General features: G+C 35.9%; 1 protein-coding gene across 4 annotated transcripts in view; it reads right to left on the minus strand.

Moving 5' to 3' along the window:
- Positions 1 to 22677, minus strand: part of SYT9 (synaptotagmin 9) — a 122086-nt gene that overhangs the window by 20587 nt on the left and 78822 nt on the right. For all 4 annotated transcript variants that reach the window (XM_026705891.2, XM_087921160.1, XM_026705884.2 and 1 more), the window contains one exon: positions 15700 to 16246. In XM_026705891.2, the coding sequence (XP_026561676.2) occupies positions 15700 to 16246 (547 nt within the window). The remainder of the gene's footprint in view (positions 1 to 15699; positions 16247 to 22677) is intronic.

A 22677-nucleotide genomic window follows, 5' to 3' on the forward strand; every position in this document is an offset into this window, starting at 1 on the left:
ATGGAGGAGACCACCTGGAACTTAAAAAAAAAATTGATAGTGGAATTTTAATAAGGCTTGCAAAAGATAGATTGTAGCTGAAACTTTGTTACAAGAGAACAAAGCCTCTGGAAAGAGAAAGTGAGAAAAGAAGCAAGAAACAGTTTTGGATTATTGGATGATTCCTGGAACTTTCGATGGAGGATCCTAATAAAATAAAATAAAATCAGTTGGGGGTTGTTTAAATTTTTTTAAAAATGGCATCATTTCTTGAAGAGTTAAAAATGAGACTTAAAGAACAAAAAGAAGAATCACAAGATGGAAGAGGATCTTTTAGCTTTGTATTTCAATTTTTAGAAATGGAGATCTTGAACTATGAAAAACAACAAGAAATGCTGGCAGAACAAGAAGGGTGGGACAACAAAGAAGCCATCTTTAATGACCAAGCAATTTTAAGCGGGTGAAAAAAGGAAAAGGGGGGGAAAGGAAGTTAAAAACTTAAGTACCGAAGCAACAACCCCACCAAAGAAGAATAATTTGAAAAGTAATCATAATATCAGGAAGAAGCAGAAGGGAGGATCACAGAAGGTAGAATCAGATAGAAAAGGGAATAAAAAGGGGAGGGAGAAGAAGAGAGGGAAGAGGGAAAGGAAAAGAAGCTACAAAAGACAGAAACAAGATAAAGAGGTACAGGAAAAACGTACAAGAATTAAAGGTATAAATCTATTTAAAAGACACAGAAACAATGGTTAAAATTTAACTTAAGGAGAGGATTCTGCAAAGGTGCATGGGATAGCATTGTTATATAATATGTTAGATGATTAAAGTGATAGAAGAAATTTCTATTTCTATTAGTGGAATATTTGTTTGTAAAGAGAATAAGGCTCTCAATGATTTAAAAAGAACGTTTAAAAAAAGCTAAGAAGGAACATGGAAGATTTTTATCAGTTGATAAGGTGAACTTGAATAATAATAACTTTATTGACTACTGTTAATAACTATTGTTTGGTTTTTTATTTAAAGACAGTAATAAATAAAATATGAAATATAGATGATTAAAGTGAAAGACAACTGATATTACTAGGTAATGTTTGTTAAAAGAAATAGAAATGTAAAAGATTGTTATTAATATTAATGGTAGAGCTGTACTTGAATAGAATAATTATTCCATTTACTATTGTTATACATATATAAACAGATATATATACATATATACTTTTTTCTTTTAAGAATTTAGTGTGTATTTTAGTGTGTATTCTGTACCAAGCAGAATTCGATTGAAAATAGGTATGTGTTATAAAAAAGGTTAGAAAATGAATGTTATAACTGTAAAGATGTAACTTAAATTTTTAAATAAGATTTGAAAAAAGATACAAAGGTGTTATACTCCAGTCTAGTAATTACAGGGGAAAATTTGTTTTATGAGGAAAGACAATATGAAATTGTAAACAGGACAGACAAAAGTATAAAAACATTGACTAGAAAGATTTTATAAATTAGAAAAAGATATGTAATTGAATTAAGAAAGGAATGAGAAAGGAATGAGATAATTTAAAATAAGGCTATAGGAAGTAAAGAAAGGGAAAAGCTACTGAAAAAATTGTGAAAATAGTTATAAGATATGGATTAGAATATGTTTTGAGTTTATGTCTGTATGGAGAAGTGATAACCCGGGGCCACGCTCTTCTCAAAAAAAGATATTTTATTTGTATTTGTATGTTTTGTGAAAACTTAAATAAAACTTTTATTTAAAAAACAAAAAAATTTATGAATGAAGTTATGACAAGGAAGAGGATGCCTAAAACATGGTCAGAAGCATATATTACACTTACACTGAAGGACGACACAGACCCACAGCAAGTTAAAAATTACAAACCTGTATCCCTATTAAACTCAGATTATAAAATTTTTGCTTCAATTCTGGCAGAAAAACTGAAAAGATACTTAAACAATTTTATTCATTCTGATCAAAATGGATTTCTGTTGAAGAGACAAATTAAAGACAATATGAGAATAATTTTACACACACTGGAATACTAAGAGGCACATCCCGAAAAACAAATGGCTTTGATGTTTTTAGATGCACAAAAAGTCTTTGATAATGTGAATTGGTGTTTTATGTTGCTACAATTGGACCAAATAGGCTTTGGCAAAAAATTTACTCAAGCCATAGAAACGATATATTGTAAACAAACTGCAAAGGTTATGATAAATGGAGAGTTACCAGACTTTATAGATATAAGAAAAGGGACTAGACAAGACTGTCCACTGTCACCACTGTTGTTTGTGTTAACACTGGAAGTGCTGAATAGGAACATTAACGAAGAAAAAGAAATAAAAGGAATGAAGATTAAAAAAGAAGAGTATAAATTGCAAGCTTTTGCAGATGATCTGGTATTCATATTAGAGGATCCATTGGAGTCAGCACCTAAACTGATAGAAAAAATAGAAGAGTATGGGAAAGTAGCAGGTCTGAAAATAAATAAAGATAAAACAAAGATCTTAACAAAAAATATATTAGCAAGACGAAAGAAAGAATTGGAGGAAGTTTTGGGGATCCAGGTCACAAATAAGGTTAAGTATTTATGGATACACATAACACCAAGATGCAGCACACTTAAGGAGGACAATTATCTTAAACTCAAACAGCAGATTGTGACAGATTTGACAAAATGGGAAAATTTACAATTATCATTGATTGGGAGAATATCTACAATTAAGATGAATGTATTGCCTAGAATCTTCTATTTATTCCAACAATTCCAATTAGACTAGGAAAATAATTTTTTGAAGATCTAAATAAAACAGTGCTAAAATATATATGGCATGGGAAGAAAGCGAGAATAAAACTTAAACTGTTACAAGATACAAGAGTAAGAGGAGGATTCTCTTTGCCCAATTGGGAATTATATTACCAGGCGTTGAGTTTGATATGGGTAAAGGACTGGATATCACTAAGGAATACTAGACTTTTGAATTTAGAAGGACATGACTTGCTCTTAGGGTGGCATGCCTTCCTCTGGTATAAGGGAACTAAAATGCAAGGGTATTTTAGAAGACATTATATTCGAGAAGCATTGTTTCTAAACTGGGAGAAGATAAAAAAGCAATATTATTTAAAAATTCCACTATGGTTATCTACTATTGAAGCTTTTTCTTATCTAATAATATATAAAAAGGAACAAACAGTTAGATATGGTGAGATATTGAATGAAAAGGGTGAACTTAAATCTATGCAAGCGTTGGAAGAAAAAGGTGTAAAAATGAATTTGTTTTCATATTTGCAAATACAATCTAGATTTGATAAAGATATTAAAACAGAAGGTATCTATGATAAGTTGACCGCTCTAGATAAAATCAGGTACTGATGAAAAAGTAATTTAAAAAGTTTATGGACATTTGCAGGAGTTTAAACTAGGGGAAGAACAAGTTAAAGAAACAATGATTGCGTGGGGGAAAATTTTTGGATATGGGATAGATCTAGGTGGCAAAACATGTGGTCTCAAAGTTATAAAATGACAATGTTTATCTGCATATAAAGAAAATTTGTATAAGATGTTTTACAGGTGGCACTTACCCCCGATGAGAATTGCAAGAATGTTCAAGAATAAATCGGATAAATGTTGGAAATGTCATCAGATACCTGGCTCATATTACCATATGTGGTGGACATGCTCGGATGCAAAAAGATATTGGACTACAATCCACACATGGTTGGAAAAAATGATAAAACAACACATAGACTTTAAACCTGAGATATTCTTTTTTTAAAACAAACTTTATTGATTATAAAACTAAAATATCAAACAAACACATACACAACAGACAGAAGAAGAAAAAAAAGTAATAGGAAAAAAGAAAATGATTAGAAACTAACAATTCCACGTAAAACGTAAAAGAGGTAGTAATTATATATTCGCAATAAGATGTATTTGTAAATTTATCACCAATATTGATAACAAACAAGGAACCATAGACTGTCGATAGTAGAATTGTAGAAACCTGAGATATTTTTATTGGGAATTATACCGGAAATATACTGTAAAGAATTGAAATATTTGACAGTAAATGTTTTAACAGCAGCTAGAATTGTATTTGCTAAGAATTGGAAAAATGAAAAAATACCTATGCAGGAGGAAATTATTAAGAAAATCATGGATTGTGCTGAAATGAGTAAATTGACATTTGAAATCAGAGAACAAGAAGATGAATATTTTTATATGATATGGGATTTATATTATTAATGGTTAGATAAAAAGACATGGTAAAGAAATAGATTAGGAAGCTTTAAAAGCAAAAGTTAATAGATTGATATAGAATACAATATAAAATATATAACCATTGGATGAATGTATAAGATTAAATTATAATGAAATTTAGAATATCTCATAGAGAATGAAGATAAAATAGTTTAGTCAAATGAATGAATAATGATTGATATTATATAAGCACGTTAGATTGATAAGGTGAGAATTTATACAACTTGTGAGTAATGGTTAAAAAAAAGGATGGCACAAAAGATCATAACCAACTGACATACTGTATATATATAATAGAAGGATCGTTTTATGTTTCTATATTTTGTTTGTATATTTGTTGTAAAAAATAAAAACTTTAAAGTAAAAAAACCAGAATCTCCAAATATAGAACTAGAATCTGTTCTCAGCAAAGACTACACAAAGTTACAGATGAAAAGATTTTGTGCTGGGGTGGAAAAAGGAACATATGTACTCCACATGTACAAATCACAGGCATTTGGGGGAAGGGCAGGTGATTGCGATGACAGCACACAATTACATGACTGACCTACTTTAGTTAGACATTATTGAGGCATTTTCCACAATGCCATATGCTATATTGATGCCATCATGGTTTGTTATAGATGCTATTATCACTTCTTATTTATTTATTTTATGAATCAATCTAGCCAGTAAAACTCTGAGACAAACAAATTAAAAAAAAATCTGATCCATGAAACCAAGAGGGAGAAAAAAACTAGGCCCAATGAGGCCCAATAAACATCTCACTTCCCACAAATCATATACGCTCTTACCAGAGCTTCAAAAACTCAACACTTTGGCCTTAATGCTTATTAGAAGACCCGGATCTTCATGGCTTTCTAAAAAGCTAGTAGAGTCAGGTGTTTTTGTATCTTTGGGGAGAGGGTAGAGACTACAGTATTCCATAGATAAGTTGTTGGTTTGAGCTCCGAGCTAGGTAATTTTGTTGCAAACGTTTTGTCCCCATTCTAGGAGACATCTTCAGTGCTAGTCTGGGAGAGCACTGGTCTTTAAATATCTTTCTGAGTGCTGGTCTGATTTCAGGTTGTGTGATTGAATGGATGTAGTTGCTGAATCATAGTCCTTGGTTTTAAGTACCATCTGTGTGGTGTAAATTAATGCTGGTGTTGTTCCAATGTCTTTTGATGATGTCATGGTGTGGTTTCAGGTTGATTTGATCGGCTGTGTGCGATGTGGTCCCATTTCTTGTGATCTGTTGAGTTCTAACTTTGTTTGCAGTATGGCTGTTTGTTGGTTTTTAAATGCTGCCCTCAGGATTATGGTTGATGTTGTTCTTTCATTCTAAGTGGTTGGTAGATTGGTTGATGTCAATGTGTCTGTTTATTGATTTATTGGTGCTTTCTCTCCTTGACTTTGCCTGGGTTACAACTGTGGTCCTGGTTAGATCGAATTTGTGTCCTTTTGAGTCTTTGTGAATGGACATAGAGACAGAGAGTCATGTCTCTTGATGGCCAGGAAGTGTTCGTGCAATGTTTGCAAGCTCAAACCAACAACATAACTACCAACCTGAGCTACTAATATTCAAAGACAAATGCAAACTGTTCCATACAGCAGATGCTGTGAGTGAAGGAAGGGTCTGTCACACTACATGAAAGTCTTGTAATAGTCTTGTAGGTTATCTATATTATCTCTCTCACCCACATATACACAATGATTAGATTGCCAGTCTCTTTGCAGCAATGGCTGCAAGAAAACAACCAAGCTCAGAGAGCACCAAGGACTCACAGAATGTTTGTGTGTATGTGATGGGTTGGAACAAGAACTTAGGTTGAATCAATTTGTGCATTTGTTGTTATTATGGGATGATTATTACATGTTTCTTTTAAGTTCATCAATTCTTTCTTTGTCCTTCTCAAGAAGCATCCTTAAGGATAAAATTTTTATTATTGTGATAATCTGTACCCATTATGACTAATGGGTTACAGAGGTCATTCCTTGCAGGAAGGTAGAACTCAAGGATATATGCTGCCACACCTCCTAATCAGGGGTGGGATTCCGCTGGTATAACAACTGGTTTGGTGATTGTACGCTCTGTGTGCACACTACACATTTTAAAAAGCTATAATACTTACCCTCTACTGCACTCCCTGTGAAAAAAACAGCTGAGGTGCAGCAAACTGCTCTGCTGCGTGAATCAGCTGTGCTCTAAAAAAACCAAAATAAAGCACAGGAAAGCGCAGGGGTGGGCGGTCGGGCCCACATGCTCATCACTGCCAGCTGATCTTCAGAGCAAGAGGTTCACCCGAACCAATCCAAACCGGTAGAATCCCACCCTTGCTCCTCATGTCTTCCTCCTGTAAATTCAGCTTGTTGGAATAACGATTAGGTCATAGCTTAATTTAAATATCAAAACTGCTGTGTTGCATTTCTAAGAAGGGGTCTATAAGATTTTCATACCATGAGAGAGATCCTTGTTCTATGGGTTTTTCCTTATCAGTTGCAAAGTCATTCCATTTTTATTTGAAAGCTTCTGCTACTGTGTGCACTTACTCAAATTGGCTCTGATCAACTTACCATATAAGATCTAAGTAACCTCATGTCTCTTGCTCTAGGTATGTCTGAGTGACAAAGACTATACCAAGTACAGCTTGACTCTAAAGAGTATCGCAGAAGAATTCATATTTGAAATACCTGGGCTCAATGAAACACATTTTAATAATTTTACTTTCTTACATTATGTAAAAGTGTACATTCTGCCAGTTCACATTACCTTTCAAACTAGAAGAGAAATAATTGCAACGAGCAGGCTACTACAGGCCTTATTTTGGCACTTAAATCACCAGCTACCATAGCAGTCTTCTGGAATGGAGTATTTAACACCTCTCCTTCTCGTTGTACAATAGCAATCACTTAAGGATCAATAAATTGTGCGAGATGATGATGATAATGATGATGAGTTTACCATACAGAGATCATTTCACTCTACCAACATTTATCACAAATATTTGCAAAGGTTACAGAAACTAAAACAAATCTTGCTGCTGGCTTTGTTCGAAGGTGGGATGTATGTCCCATGAGTAGTTCGTATCACTTTCAGATTTGAAAAAGCCACACTTCCTTACAATTATTTAATTCTAGGTTAACAGCAACTCATAACATATTTTAAAAGTTGTCGATTTCTAAAAATTAAAAGAAACCAACTCTCCTGAAAAGGTGCTTAGAAATGAAAATGATCGCACAATATAAAACAGTTTTTTTTTTAAAAAAAATGTTCACAGTGAACCAACAGAGGCGTTACAAAAAATGATTCTTCCATGTCAAGTGTGAAGAACAATTATTTCTTCCTTTTCAGTGGTGATGTTGCTTATTTACATCACTTGGTATGCAACACTTTTTAGTTGCACATTATAACAAATCCAAGACCAGATGTATTTCATTAAACAAAGCTAGAAAGAAGCAGATTTTTCCTTCTCTCTACTCTCATAGATGTTGTGGAAGGAGAGCCATGGTAATCTATGGTGGTAAAAAATAAATAAATTCTCCCTACACTTGTAAAACATTTTCTACTTTTTTGAGATTGCAATGCAATTTCCCCTACATTGTACTCTCCAAACACAGTAAATATCAGCAGCCATAATCCCAAGCTAGCATGTTTAAAACCATATGAACTGGAAATTTTAGATAAAGACATTTCAATGTATCAAGCTGGAGAATTATATCCAACATATACAAAAGTGAAATAATACTGTTTAAACTAACAATAAAAATAAATAGATTTTTCAATTGATTCCTGCACACTGAAATATTGAAGTTGCTGACCACCTCTTGCTTATATTTTATTGCCTAGAATTAGTTATTATTCCATTTTTATTGTCTAGTATTCTAATATTTCCTGGTAAAGTTACATCTAGTTATTAATAAAGCCCAACTTGGATTACTGCCTGATCCTAGACATGATCAATCAGATGCTGCCTTTTGCTGAGACTAACAATTACATATTTTACTGACATATATAACTTGCTTATTATCACTTGCATATTGATAATGAGAAAACAACTATCCTGGAATGAACAGCTAGTGAAAGACACAATGTCTATCATATCCTCTGCTTCTGATATATAATTTTCTATTGCTGTCCTTAATGCTCTAAACTTTAAGGACTCTTCATATAATTGTGCAGCTTCAGAGATACTATATATTATCAACAAATTAATTTATGCACAGTAAATTACTTCTGTATCCTTTTGGAGTCACACATAAATACTTATTTTATGGAAAGGAGTGATTATTGTTAATTAAATTTGTAAAGCGTTTTAGCATTTAGTGTGATTTCTGATTTCAATTTCTTGATGATTCAAGCTATGCAGAACTATAACTAGTCCCTAACTTGTCCATGAATTCATAAGATTGAATTTCAGGGCCCTTTTAGATCAAGGTAGGTAAACTGCTGCTCTGAAGCCCTGTCCTATGCCTATATTTGGTCACAGCTGGTATAAATTGTTGATTTTTTTTGTCATTTTGAGAATGGTAAACACAAAACTATAGTGCAATCTCAAAAATAAATTTAATATAACGTATAAAATAAAGGAAACCTCCAGCCAGTTTTTTTTTAATCTTGGTTCATCATCAGTCCATCCAGCTGGCCTTGATGCACACATCATCAAAAGCTCTCTAATCTGACACATGACACTTCTTATAGTTCATTCAGTAGCAACTACTTAGGGATGGTACAAAAAACTACCTGTATATTCATTGTTTGCCATTCAGCCTGCTGGAATAAGCCAACATCTGCTTTCGGTTTAAAGCAATAGCTAAATCCGCACAAGGCTTTATCAAAGGCATTTTCTGAAGCCCCCTTCCTCCCCCCCAAAATAAACAGTTTTCAGAAACTGAATACCAAGAATTGGAATGGATTTTCTTCCTTTTAAAGTAGAATGAGACAGAAAATGGGATTTATTCTTATGATCAGGAGAAAATGATAGATTCTTGTTTGAGATATATATGAGATATATATAATTCTTTGCAATCAGCAACAACATGACTGTATCATCTTGAATTACATCCATTTTAGAAATGATATAATAAATTGCAGCACCAGAACTAAAAGCATATTACACTGCTCAGAAAGTAGTGTAAGTATACTAGATCAAATAGCTATTAATACCTGTGAAATCTCCTTGTTTTTGTTCCTGTGCTCTGGCTGTTTGTACCTATGCTAGGTAGACTGATTTAAACCTAGCAAACTCAAAACTAGCAGGCAAAGGAATAGATTTTCATTATGAATTTAAGTGAATTTAAATATCACCCCAGTATGTTTTTAAGAATATTTCTTACATTAATGTGTATTTTAATTTGTGTGGTTGTGCTCAATTAGCTTATTTTTTTTTTCATTCGAAGGCAATACAGAAGGGAAGGAAATAGCTCTGAAATGATGACCTAACATATCATGGGTGATCTAGCTTTTTGTATTCCTTCCGCTACTTAAGAGTGGGGGGGGCACCCTTTGGCCTACATGATTATACCTTCCTGACTGCCCATGGGCATTGCCTGAAAGCTGCCATCCATGAAAAAGAACGGAATTCAGTGTCAGGACCATCCTTCCCTTGCAACATTTGCAAGAGATACAAATTGTGCACTAGCCATCACTCCCTGCTGCTGCTTCCGCACAATGTATTTGTCATGCAGCTTTAATACACTGTTCCAACACCCACTCACACTTCCCCAATCTCACACCACCCACAGTAGAGAGTTTGTCCATAGGTATGGGAAACAAGGTGAGAGGGAAATATGGCTGGAGTTGTTTTCCTTAGCTTGGCTATTAAAACAGTAAGGAAGTACCAGTCATTGCCTGGCAACCAGGAGTAGCCAATTTTTATTTAGGCCTACATTTCTACTGGCTTGGGGGTCACCTGGTCTTGCTTTATGCACCTAGTTAAATGTGCTGTACATTTTTTAAAACATGGATTAATTCATCAATGTTTATTCAAATCAGTATGGTAGAGGTATTATGTGAATAACAGTAGTATGTACCCAACAAATTCCATTATCATGATATTGCACTATACCTTTGGTTTATTTATTAGAGTTGTACGCCAATTCTGTTTAAAATTCTCAGTACACTGTATGTATAGTTTCTATGAAACCTGCTAGGAGACATACAGAGCTCAAAGTAATTCACCTGATTGAGAAAAGTACACCACCTGTCTATACTACCAATTCAGAATATATTTTTATATTGCTTTTGGAAGGCTCTATTTATTCTTTTCCCTATGGAATTTGCAAGAATCCAGACCTGCAATAATCTATATTTGGAAAAATCTGGATTTGAGATTTTTTTCTTTCCAGTGGAGTTTGTATAATTTTTCAATCTACGATTGCTTCTTGGGTTTGATTGCACATGGTTTAAGTGCAGGTGACACAGAATCACCATTGAAAAATGGTGAGCTCCACAGACAAAACAACTCCTAAATATATTTACTCAGAAATAAGTGCAGTGGTTTCAGGACTAAGTATGTTTAAAACTGATGAATAAATTAAAAACATTGGAACAGTTATTAACATTTACAACTGTACATCAAAATGTATCCATGTTATTTCTGTTCTGCACAGTAAATCAGTTCTATTTTTCTTATCACTCAGCTCAGGCAAAAGATTCATGAAATGTGGAAGAAATCCAAGTATTTGACACAATGTTTACCATACAAGGGTCTGACATGAAATTTACCACGTGTGAGAACTATCTCTGACTGTCTCCCCCTACATAAAGGAAGACAGTAGGTAAATATGAAGAAGTCTTAAATCACACTGTTAATTATGAATGTTTAAATCAATAGAAAGTTATAAAATATTAATTTGCAAATAAAATGCATGGGTTTCTTATTTAGAAAACATCACTTTCTCTCAGTTTTGCTTCCTCTTGAGTACCATTTGACAGCTTCTCAAGATTTTGTTACTGTATCATCTAAGAAAAGAGTTCTAGCAGTCCTTGTACTGTCTGCTTCCTGAACTCAGGGATGGGATTCTACAGGTTTGTATCTATTCACTAGAACTGGTTGTTAACATTCTAAGCAGTTCGGAGAACCAGTTGTTAGAAGAAATTACTGACCTAATCCTGTAAGGAAGGCAGGAAGGAAACATTCTGGTGTTGCTTACAGAACCTGCCTCTCCGTTAACCCTTTATTACATGCTTGGCAGAACTAGACTTCCTGTCTCAGGAACTTCTCTGGAATTTTTTTTCCCTTCTTTGCTGGTACTTTGCTTGTGTGTGTGAATTCAAAGTTACAATGGTACTGAAAAAAGTGACTTATGACCATTTTTCACACTTATGTGTCCCCACAGTCATGAGAGGTCAGGCAAGGAGATGCGTGCCTCAATGTGAGTGATATTGAGTTGGTCACGCCCAGCCAATAACATGAACACCAAGTCATGTCCACCCAGTCACATGTCCACCAAGCCCGCCCACCAACTAAGCCACGCCCACATAACTGGTTGTTAAAAAATTTGAATCCCACCCTTGCCTGACCTCACCTTTACCTTAGCATGATTTATTTGATCATGCCCATGCTTTTGTTATTAGTAGCATGCCTTTCCAAGTGCTCACAGATACCTTGCCCAGTATAGACATCAAACTGACAGGCTTAAAATTTCCCAAATCCCTCCCTCATTCCTTTTCCAGTATGATTCTCAAAGTCCTCTTCCCTCCCTCCTTCCTTTTCTAGTATGATTCTCAAAGTCCTCTTCCTATTGTTTCTCCTCCCTTTTTGTCTGAAATCAACTTCTTGAGAGCATTGCAATATCTTTCTGAATATAGCAATATCACACATATCACACTGCAAGAAAGGAAGAAAGCTTCAGAAATAACTTATATTTCCTGAACCACCTATATTCATCCCTTAGACATAGGCTAGGTCAGGAAACAATCCTCACAAATGTGACACAGACTGTATAGAAATATACTATAATAATAGAATCTTGAAAGCCTGATTTGAGTTCTCTCCTCCATATCTCTTATAAAGAATTAGAAAGGAATCAATCCGAGGTTCTTTCTCATATTTGAATTATTGCTTGAACTTAACATATAATTTTGTTTTTGTAACCATCACTCCTTCTGCCTAGCTTTCCCAAGATCATCTTTGTGGCTCCCTACAATAAATGGCAAATAAATGAGTGGTTTTCCTTTCTTAACAATTGAAAAGGGACCAAACTAGCAGATATTAATATCAATTGTGGAACGCATGTGTAAAAGGGCTTACAGAGCTTCAAAAAAGTTAAGAGAAATACACTTTGGCTCCTTAGGTTATAAACTCAAGATGGATTCTAGAAAGTTTGGGGAAACGAATGCTGAAGTTTCATGAATTCAGAAACAAAGTCTGCAGAAATCTATTAATGTCTAAATAATTATCATCATTTGTAAATAGCATCTATTGTCAGGAAATCCAAGATAATAAGCATAGAACTTTATAGGGATTTGCACTGACTTTTATTTATTTTATTACTTATATTTCTATGGCTCAAAAACCTGCAATACAACAAAAAGCAAAATAATTAAAAAAATATTTTCAGAAGAGCAAAATTGTGAGTCTGCCTCCTCTGTTCCAACTCTGAGATTTTATACAAAGTGTCATGATATCAAGGAGGAGTATTGGATTCAATGGCCATCACGTCCGAGTGAACCTTGCAATCAAACTAAATGGTTATAAAGTGAATTATATTAGAATTAGAATTCTTTTATTGGGCAAGTGTGATTGGACACACAAGGAATTTGTCTTGGTACAAATGCTCTCTGTATACATAAAAGAAAAGATACATTTGTCAATATCTTCCCATATACAACAGTTTTTTGAAAATATTTTAAAAGAGTGTAATGAGATGACTACTGCATCGCTTTCAATGAAATTTGGAAAACTTTGTTCCTATATACAGTTCCTATATACAGTTAATGTAAACCTATTATTTTAGGAAAGGAACACAGCTATACTATGGGAATATAAGCATAAGCATACGAACATTCCTACCGTCCCTGTCCTAATGTTCCCTTTTATTCTTATCTATTTCATGTATTAATAATCATGTTTATACTCATATCTGTTATCTAATACATGCTCGACAAATAAATAAATAAAATAAAAAATAAATAAGATGAGTAAATAAGATGAGAATACAATATTCTTCATAATTGTACTCTTACTGTAGCTATGGCAAATGTTAATACTGCTGAAATATTGAGTCAGATTAAAGTTGAGAATCTCCATTTTAAAACAAGCTCACAATTCAAAAGCTGCTGGACATTTTGGGTTTGTAAAAATCCTACATTTGGTTAAATGACAATTTTGGTGGCCTACTTTAAAAAAGGACATTGAAGCTTACATGGCTAGTTGTCCTATTTGTGCTTTGGCCAAATGGCCACTTGGTAAACTGGCTGGCTTATTACAAAATGTAGCAAGGCTGACTGCTCCATGGAAAGAAATTTCTATGGACTTTATAGTGGAATTACCTGAAAGTGGGGGACATACAATTATTTGGGTGGTAATGGACTTGTTTTCCAAACAAGGACATTTCATACCTTGTGCAAAAATCCCATTGGTAAAAAACTTGGCTAAAATGTTTATTTTACATGTTTATAGGTTGCATGGTTTTCCTGAACGAATAATTTCAGATAGAGGTGTCCAATTCACATCGAACTTTTGGAAAGAGTTCCTGAAGTTATTAGGCTCTGCCCAAGACTTAAGCTCTGCCCATCACCCACAAACCAATGAGGCTTGTGAGAGAACTAACTCAGTATTGGAGCAATACCTTAGATGCTTCATAAATTATCAACAAGATGATTGGTCGGACCTCTTACTGTTTGCAGAGATAGCATATAACAACTCAGTTCACAATAGTACTGGTTTTACCCCATTTAAAGTAGCTTCGGGGCAAGACTTTGTACTCATACCCGAACTTCCACAGGAGAAACCCAATGTTCCATCATTAAGTGAGTGGATAACCCAACTCCAGCTTACCTGGCTGGTTAGCCGTAAAGCATTGGATGAAAGCACATAAGAAACAAGCTGATAAAAAGAGAGCTCCACAAATACAATATCGAGTAGGGGACAAAGTTTTCTTGTCCACTAGATATTTACAAAGTACATAAAAGTCCAAAAAATGGGGACCTAAAAATGTTGGACCTTTCCCAATTGAACAAATAGTGAATCCTGTAGCAGTCCAATTGCAATTATCTAAGACCCTTAGGCATATTCACCCTGTTTTTCATGTTAGTTTATTAAAACCTGACCATACATGTGACTTGAGACCTGCTCAGGTCAAGCCTCCGGTACCTCTGTTGATTGAGGGTGAACACCATTTTGAGGGTAAAGAAATTTTGGACTCAAGAAAACAAAGAGGTAGACTCTAATATTTGGTTGTTTGGAAGCATTTCCCCCCTTCTCAGTCAGAATGGGTAAATGAACAAGATGTTCAAGTCCCTAGGCTCATACAGGCATTTTGAGCGAAATATCCTGACAAACCTTAAGTTTTGTATTGTTTATGAAATGTATATTATTATGTTATCTTGCATTTTTTCTTCGCTTTTAGGGCTAATGCCTCTTTTGCAGGAAGGCTGAATGTCAGCCTTCAAGATTCCTTTCCTTTCCTTTGCATCTTTCGGCTGCCATAGTAATGGGGGGAGGGGAAAGTATTGGTCTTTGTGGGTGTGGGGAATGTGCTGGATGTGTTGAAGAATGAACTGTATAACTTGGGGAAAAAACTTTATTGTTTATGCTTATTTGCTTGCTTACTGCGCAACTGTGAGACTTTATCAAAATTGGCCAAGGTCAACAGCCAGATGTCTGCATCACCACCTGAAGATGCCCCACATGATATTATACACATCTTTGATTGGATGGACAATTTGAACTATTGTGGGTGGGAACATTGCCATCACTTTGTAGCACGTAAATCCTCAGATTCAGAATTCCTTTGATGCTACCACTTGATTTCCAGTAAAAGTTCTTTTCTCTATATTAATGGAGTCTAAGAATGTCTTTCTTGGATTTTGAATGGAGTACCACCTGACAAGATGTTTGGCAATTGACTCATATTTATGATAGTTGCAGTGTCCTGTGGTCACATGATCACCTTTTATGACCTTCTGATAAACAAAGTCAATGGAAAGTCATATTCACTTAACAACTGTATTACTAAGTTAACAACTACAGTGATTCACTTAAGAACTGTGGCAAGAAAGGTCACAAAATGGGACAAATTTCATTTAACCACTGTCTCGCTTAGCAACAGAAATGTTCTGCTAAATTGTGGTCATACGTTGAGGATTACCTGTAAGGGACAAATATATTTGTAACAAGAAAGTAATTCCTGTATGAACAATACACTTATTACTGAGGTTTGCACTAGGTTGATGTATCCTGGATTGTTTTCCATTTGGTTTGCAAAAGAGACGTAATAAAATAGTGAATTTCAGAATAAAAAAGGATATACTTACATTTGTGACATATTCAATATCCTTCCAAATATTACATTCCCTAGGAAAGTCAGATAACTCTAAAAAATTATCCACTATCACTTGGCCAATCAAGTCATGCCTGGAGAAGCGGTCAAAGTCATAGACAGAAAAATGAAGTTTTCTTGAACTCAAATCTTTGTAAGGAACAGGAAATAAAAAAACTTCATCAAATACTGGGTTAAGAGTTTTTCTATGTACTTTAGTCTGATGTTTTGTTTTCCTATCTGGAAGTAAGTAGATCTTGACATAAGGGTCTGAAGTTCCAGAAAAATCCTTTGCTGGCAGGCTGACAGCTTTGTGAATCTTCACTATAAGTTGTTCTAAGTCACAATCATATTTTACAATGAAATTGATTTTCCCACAAGACTTGTTATTATTTCTCCGACCATCATCGGTGTCTACTGATCTTTGCTTATATAGCTCTGGTTTGATGCGTCCAATGCCCGTCAGCTGTTCCTGCTTCTGGATCTGTTGGATGTTGAAGTCAGGATTTGAGAGATTGAGCTGTCTTCGTATTGAATTGTGCCTTAAATTAAAGCAAAATATATTGATTGGTTGATTGATTGCATTTATTTCTTGCTCTGTAATTAAAAAAACAACTATTATAAAGAGAGAAGAACAGAACGGAACAGAACGCTTTATTGGCCAAGAGTAGAATACTTTATTGGGGGAGAGGGAGAATGGGAGTGGGAGTGAGGAGAGAGGGAGGGAGGGGAGAGAGAGAGAGAGAGAGAGAGAGAGAGAGAGAGAGAGAGAGAGAGAGAGATTCTCTCCCACTCACAGAAACTATAACAATTGTTTTGGAAGGGTATTGAATTGGTGCATTTAAATAATTTGCAAACAGTCCAGATGGCCCCTGTTTTGACTACCATAGTAACTAATACTTTGAGTTTCCTACGGGAATTCCTGTCTCCCCTTTAGTTTTTAAAAAGGACTGCTAGGCTTTGGGGTAGCTTTCAGAGCCTGGCCACTTCTATCAATCGGGCTATTACAGAAATGTTTTGGTGTGTTGATTTCTCCAGCTACAAATCATCCAATCAGATTAACCTCAGTTACTTTTTAATTTTCCTGCTCTTTGTATAATCAGGCATCATTTTTTAATTTTTTTTAAAGAATCTTATGCTAAATGGAGAAATCTCCCCCCCCCCCAAGCTATACTGTGCACAAATCATATAATATTTCATTACACATAATGTATATAACATGTAAAAAGGAGACATGCCAATTAATGTCCTGACATTTAGGATATCTGAATACAAATCTTAAAGATATCGCAATATTCAGAGATTCAATAGGTATGGAATTTGAGAAGGAATCATAAGCCTTGCTGATAACAGAAATAATATTTCCTGTTCTGCTGGCTTGGAACTAACACTTGATTATTCTTATATTTGGGACTGCTTGCAAGATTGCAATATTTGAGATGAGGGTCTCTATTTCTAAGCAGAATTAGTATCAGGTTGGAGAACATTTTCCCCATGATTCACACATGGGCTAAATATATGTAAAACAACCAGTTGGATCAATGGCACAGATTATTTGGGTGGCTTAAATCATTGAGGTACAGATAGTCCTCAATTTATGACCACAATTGAGCCCAAAATTTTTGTTACTAGGTGAAATATTTAAGGGAGTTTTGCCCCATTTTACAACCTTTCCTGCCACAGTTGTTAAGTGAATCATTGCAGTTGTTAAGTTAGTAACAGGGTTATCAAGATAATCTGGCTTCCCCTTGACTTTGCGTGTCAGGTCACAAAAAAGGTCACAAAAGGTCAGAAGGTCACATGACCCCGAGACACTGCAACCGTCATAAATACATGTCAGTTGCCAAGCACCTGGATTTTGATTGCATGATCCATGGGGATGCTGCAATGGTCATAAGTGTGACAAATTGTCATAAGTTACTTTTTTTTCAGTGCAATTGTAACTTTGAATGGTCAGTAAATGAATTGTTGTAAGTGGAGAACTAACTGTAAAGAGTGGGAAGGGGCATTCCTCACTGGCGTAGGCACTGGTGGTGGGTATGGAGTCCTGTTGCTACTGCCATGTTGGCGGAGGTTCATGTTGGCGGAGGAGCAACAATGGAGGGGAAAAATAGTACCTTCATGTCAGTTTTGGCTTGTGGCGATGGCCTCCTGCATCTTTCTTGACTGCATTTTTCAGAAGTGGTTTGCCACTTCCTCCTTCTACGGCTGAGAGAACTGACTGGCCCAATTCCACCCAGTTGACTTTGTGGCTAATGGAGGAGTAGAATTCACAGTCTCCTAATCTGATGCTTAAACCCAGGGTTGTCAAACTTCTGGCCCATGGGCTAGATGCGTCACGCCCTGGCCATATGCACGCTCAGATTAGTGAAGGGGGAAAAAAAAGTCCTGATACGTCACATGACGATGCTGTGACAACATGAGTTTGACACCCCTGCTTTAACCGCTACACCAAATTGGCTATTGACACCGAAGGGCAGTTTCACAATGAGTTGCTTCAATGATCAAACATGCCACTGCCTCCTACCTTTACTCTACTCTCAGTAACATAAGAAATTACAGCACAAATGTATCTTACAAAAAGGGAAAATAATAATTTAAAAAATATGTTGGGAACGTTCCTAATGGTTCCAGTTTATACTTGTGCTGTTATTGGCAGTGGGGAGAATCCTTGTACATTTGAATGATTGCCAAACTGAAGAGTAAAAAATTATGCAAAAGAACATTTGCAGGTAAACACATCTACAAAGTGCACTTGGAATGCGATGTTCGGATGAGAATCCAGCAGGAACCATATTAATTCATTGACCAACCTTCTAGAACACAGAGTATCTTGTAATTATGGCCCTACTTTCTAAGATAATTTTCAGAATATCCCCCAAACTTCTATTAAAGAATCTCAGGGTAAGACATCATAAATTAATTTTTTAAAACTGCTGAAAAATAGCAAAGAAATGTTCTTTTGTTCAGTTTTTCCTGTACCAGTCATCTTTCCAGCAGGCGGAGGAGAGACAATCCAGTTGTAAAATTTGCTAGAAGTTAAAAGCAACAAGATAAACAAAAGAAAGCAGTCATAAATAAATCATACCTGCCAAGATTTCAGAAAAAGAAACAGGGATATGAGTACTTCAGCGTCTCATAATGCGCACAAAACTCCTTTTGTTTTCTAGTAGTTATTATCGTGCTGCATCCTCATTACAGGTTGTTAAACAATAAAATCACACACAGACATACAAACATCACCAGAAGGGTTCACTGCAACATCCTTTCCTCCTCCCCTAGCTGATACAAAGCCACCTGTAAAAATCCTTTTTCCTCCTTTTTTGAATGTTAGGTTACATTGCTATTTGCACAGTAAAATCCTAAACATGATTATTAAAATGATACTCCAATTGAGCTTTGTGAGATTTAGTTTGAGAAATAAATGCAGTAGGATTGCAGCCTTCTTATGTAAAATGGAGTAACACAGACTAATGGGATTTTCAACTTTGGGAAAGCTTCTGAAAAATATGTATGTTCCTTTGCCCCATCTCTCTCCTTCAAGTTCCTGCCTTAAAGTATCAAAACATAACATCATCAGAAAAGACATTTATAACTTTTTCCTTATTTGGCCTGACTCAGAATGTTGTCCAAAATAGCCAATAGTTCACAGCCAAATCTCTCTACACTACGCATAGCCCTTTTTCAAGTATAATAAACTCCTGAATTCTAGGACGCAAAACTCCTCACCCAGCACTAAAAATATACTGGAGGTAATGAGTTAAGGTTAAGTTATTTATTTTTATTATCATCAAACCATCTTTGCACTTAACTGACTGCAAAAAGATCATGCTTCTTCTTTGATAAATGGGCATCAAATTAGCAAACCCAGAAATAAGGCCCTAGACCACGAAAAAGAAAAAAAAGAAAGAAAAAAGAAAAAAAAAGGATTCTGGAATCCTAGTTGGAAAAAAATAGCAGATTCAGGAAATTGATGAATACTAGTAACTATTGTAATTTGCAGGATTTCATTGCCACAAGGTATGGTCTAAGCACCAAATTAACTGGGTGAGATAAATGTATGACAGATTATGTCACAACGGATTATCATCCACCATTATGGTATCAATGCTAGTACTTTGGAGAGTTTATAAGAATACTTCATTTTGCAGAGGCAGCTGGTGCACCTTTTATTAATGTAAATGGAGGCAAACAGTTTTTCTGTTGTGTATCTATCAGGCCATGCAAAGCATTTGAAAGGAGCACTTTGTCAGGATATGCCTGTTTTAAAGTTGCCACACTTCACACAGGTAGTCTTCTACTTATGACCATAATGGAGACTGCCCATTATAGACATAAATCAAGATAATCCTGATGCTGGTCATCATGTGAATGATTCAATTTCATCACCTTTTTTGTGGCAGTCGTAAAATGAGGCAGTCTTTAAATTGGCCATGCGACCACAGAATGTTGCTAACAGCCATACCTATGGGCTAGCTGCCAAGCACCCAAAATACGTGACTGCAGGGGGGCAGTCATCCCTGGACTATTGAACTTCATTGTAAGTACCTTTTAGAGCAGTGGCCCCCAACCTTTTGGGCACAAGGACTAATTCCATGGACAGTTTCTTCTATGGGCCAGAGAAGGCGTGGTTTCGCATGCTGCCTGCATCCTGTAGATGAGGCTTCACTTGTTTGTGTGGCCCGGTTTCTGGCATGCCACGGCCCATGCCGGTTCATGGACTGGGAATTAGGGACCCCTGTTTTAGAAGGTCCACCATAACTTTGAATGGTCACTAAGTGACCGGACATAAGCCAAGGACTATCTGTATAGTATATTAGTGTGAACAATGCACCCCTCCTTGAAGGTTAAACAGCTCCCTGAATCCTCTGCAATTCACTGTAAGCACTTCAAAAGCCTGTGGGTACATGGATAGTTGCTTCCCTGGGGGTCTCAAGTACATGTCCACACAGTTGAAGCAGCCATCCAAACCATTACAATCCTATCAGAGGATGTTGTGGCCATAATGCTTCAAGAAAATGGGCTTGCACGTAAATGTTATGTAAATGTGCTTTATGAAGCACTCCTTTTGAACGCTGGGCATAATCCTATTTGCCATGTCTCATTAGCTTTGGGATTGGTCATTTTCAGCAATATAACAATCCAGACACAAGTTTTATATAGCCTGGATAATGTTTATGTTGGTTCTGCCCACTGCCATTAATGCTCCCACCGTTTTGTGATGTTCCCCTTGATATTCAGTCAGTCCCCCTTGGTGACTTCACATGCTTCCCACTCAATCAAAGCTGTGGTTAAAACCTAACACTTCCCATTTCTTACTCTCAGAAGTGTTTTATTAACCTGTTCTATTTTTGCTGACATCTTTGCAGAGATGCATCAGGACTCACCGCAGCAGAGATAAGTGCAAATGAGCATACTTTGCAAGATTAAATTGGGACTGCTTTCACATACTACAGTTGGCAATTTTATCTGGTTTAGAAAATGGCTCTTGCTATACATGGCCTGTAAATGGAAGATTGTTCCTGCAACACACACACACACACACACACACACACACACACACTCATTTTGTTTTGTTGATCAAGTTTGCTTCCAGGGTCCCTAAATTCTTGCAGCAAGGCGACTTTTCATGTGTGAGCATCAATTAATTCTGCATTCCTTTCCTACACATTACAAACTAAAAGAAGAACATTTTAAGTGTATTCATTCATTTATTCCATTTTTTAAAAACAATAACCCTGCTTTATTACTTTATAATAAGTATAACAACATTCCTGTCTTCACGAACAACCAAGTGAGGTGGATCTTGAAGACTCTTTAGTATTGCATTTATGACTATTTCCGATGGAACTCTTCCTCCCATCAGTGGAGGCTTTCCATGCTAATGAATAAAACCAAAATACTGAAATTGGTAGAAAGCCTCTACAAAATTTATATGATTTTACTGGGACCCACCCAGAATTGTCTGAAAGATGGGCAGCTATATGTTTTAAATGAATGAATGAATGAAGAGCAGAAAAAGGCTCCCATTCTGACTCAACAGGTCCTAAATATACTTGCCTGGGTGTAGGACTCATTGAATTCTATATGATTAACTACCAGTTAAGGCTTGAGTATGTTCCCTTATGCTTGGATACTAGTGTTAAGGCTTCTATTAACCCATTTTTTGTTGTGAACAATGTATAAAATAATTTATTGTGTTTCTACACTACTTCATGTGCAGTGACATTGAACCCAGATAAACAGATCTGTCTCTTGCTCTGTGGTATTATACACAGTTATATGTCTGCTGATGTTTTTGCACACCTGCCCACCCAGGCTCTTACCTGACCTTTATTTCCTGATTTTTTTCAACTTCAGCTGCTGTGCGAGGCACAGCTGCAGTTTAAAAAGCAGGAAAAAAGAACTTTTTGAAAGGCTGCTTCTCTGAATGCAGCATGCTGATGATGATTTACAGGCACGGGCTGGCAGAGTGCAGGGAAGCACATCATAAATCACCGAACCTCGTAAATCACTGAACTGGTAGTTAACCCTGTTGGATCCCACCCCTGACTGTATCGTGCCGTATCACAATGTTTTTCACCTTTGTGGAGCTGGGGTGGGTATGGCCTGCATGGGCTGTATCTGGCCCATGGGCTGCCAGTTTGACAGAACTGGTTTACATGAATGTATGCAGCTTCAACTAATTTTATAAAAGGAATGATATAGTTCATAAGCTATTTAATTTGCTCTGCCCATTTTGGGGCACATGATGCAGTCCCATAAACATGAGCCCTGGTGGCACAGTGATTAAAGTGCAGTATTACAGGCAAACTCTATCCACAGCCTGAAGTTTGATCTGGTGGTGCTCAAGGTAGACTCAGGCTTCCATCCTTCTGAGGTCGGTAAAATGAGGACCCAGGTTGTTGAGGGCAATATGCAAATAATGCTTACATTGTAAACTTCCCAGAGAGCACTGTAAAATACTATGAGC

The sequence above is a fragment of the Pseudonaja textilis genome, chromosome 1 (genome assembly GCF_049901715.1).
Source record: "Pseudonaja textilis isolate UNSWEBS1 chromosome 1, rPseTex1.2, whole genome shotgun sequence".
Taxonomy (NCBI): Eukaryota; Metazoa; Chordata; class Lepidosauria; order Squamata; family Elapidae; genus Pseudonaja; species Pseudonaja textilis.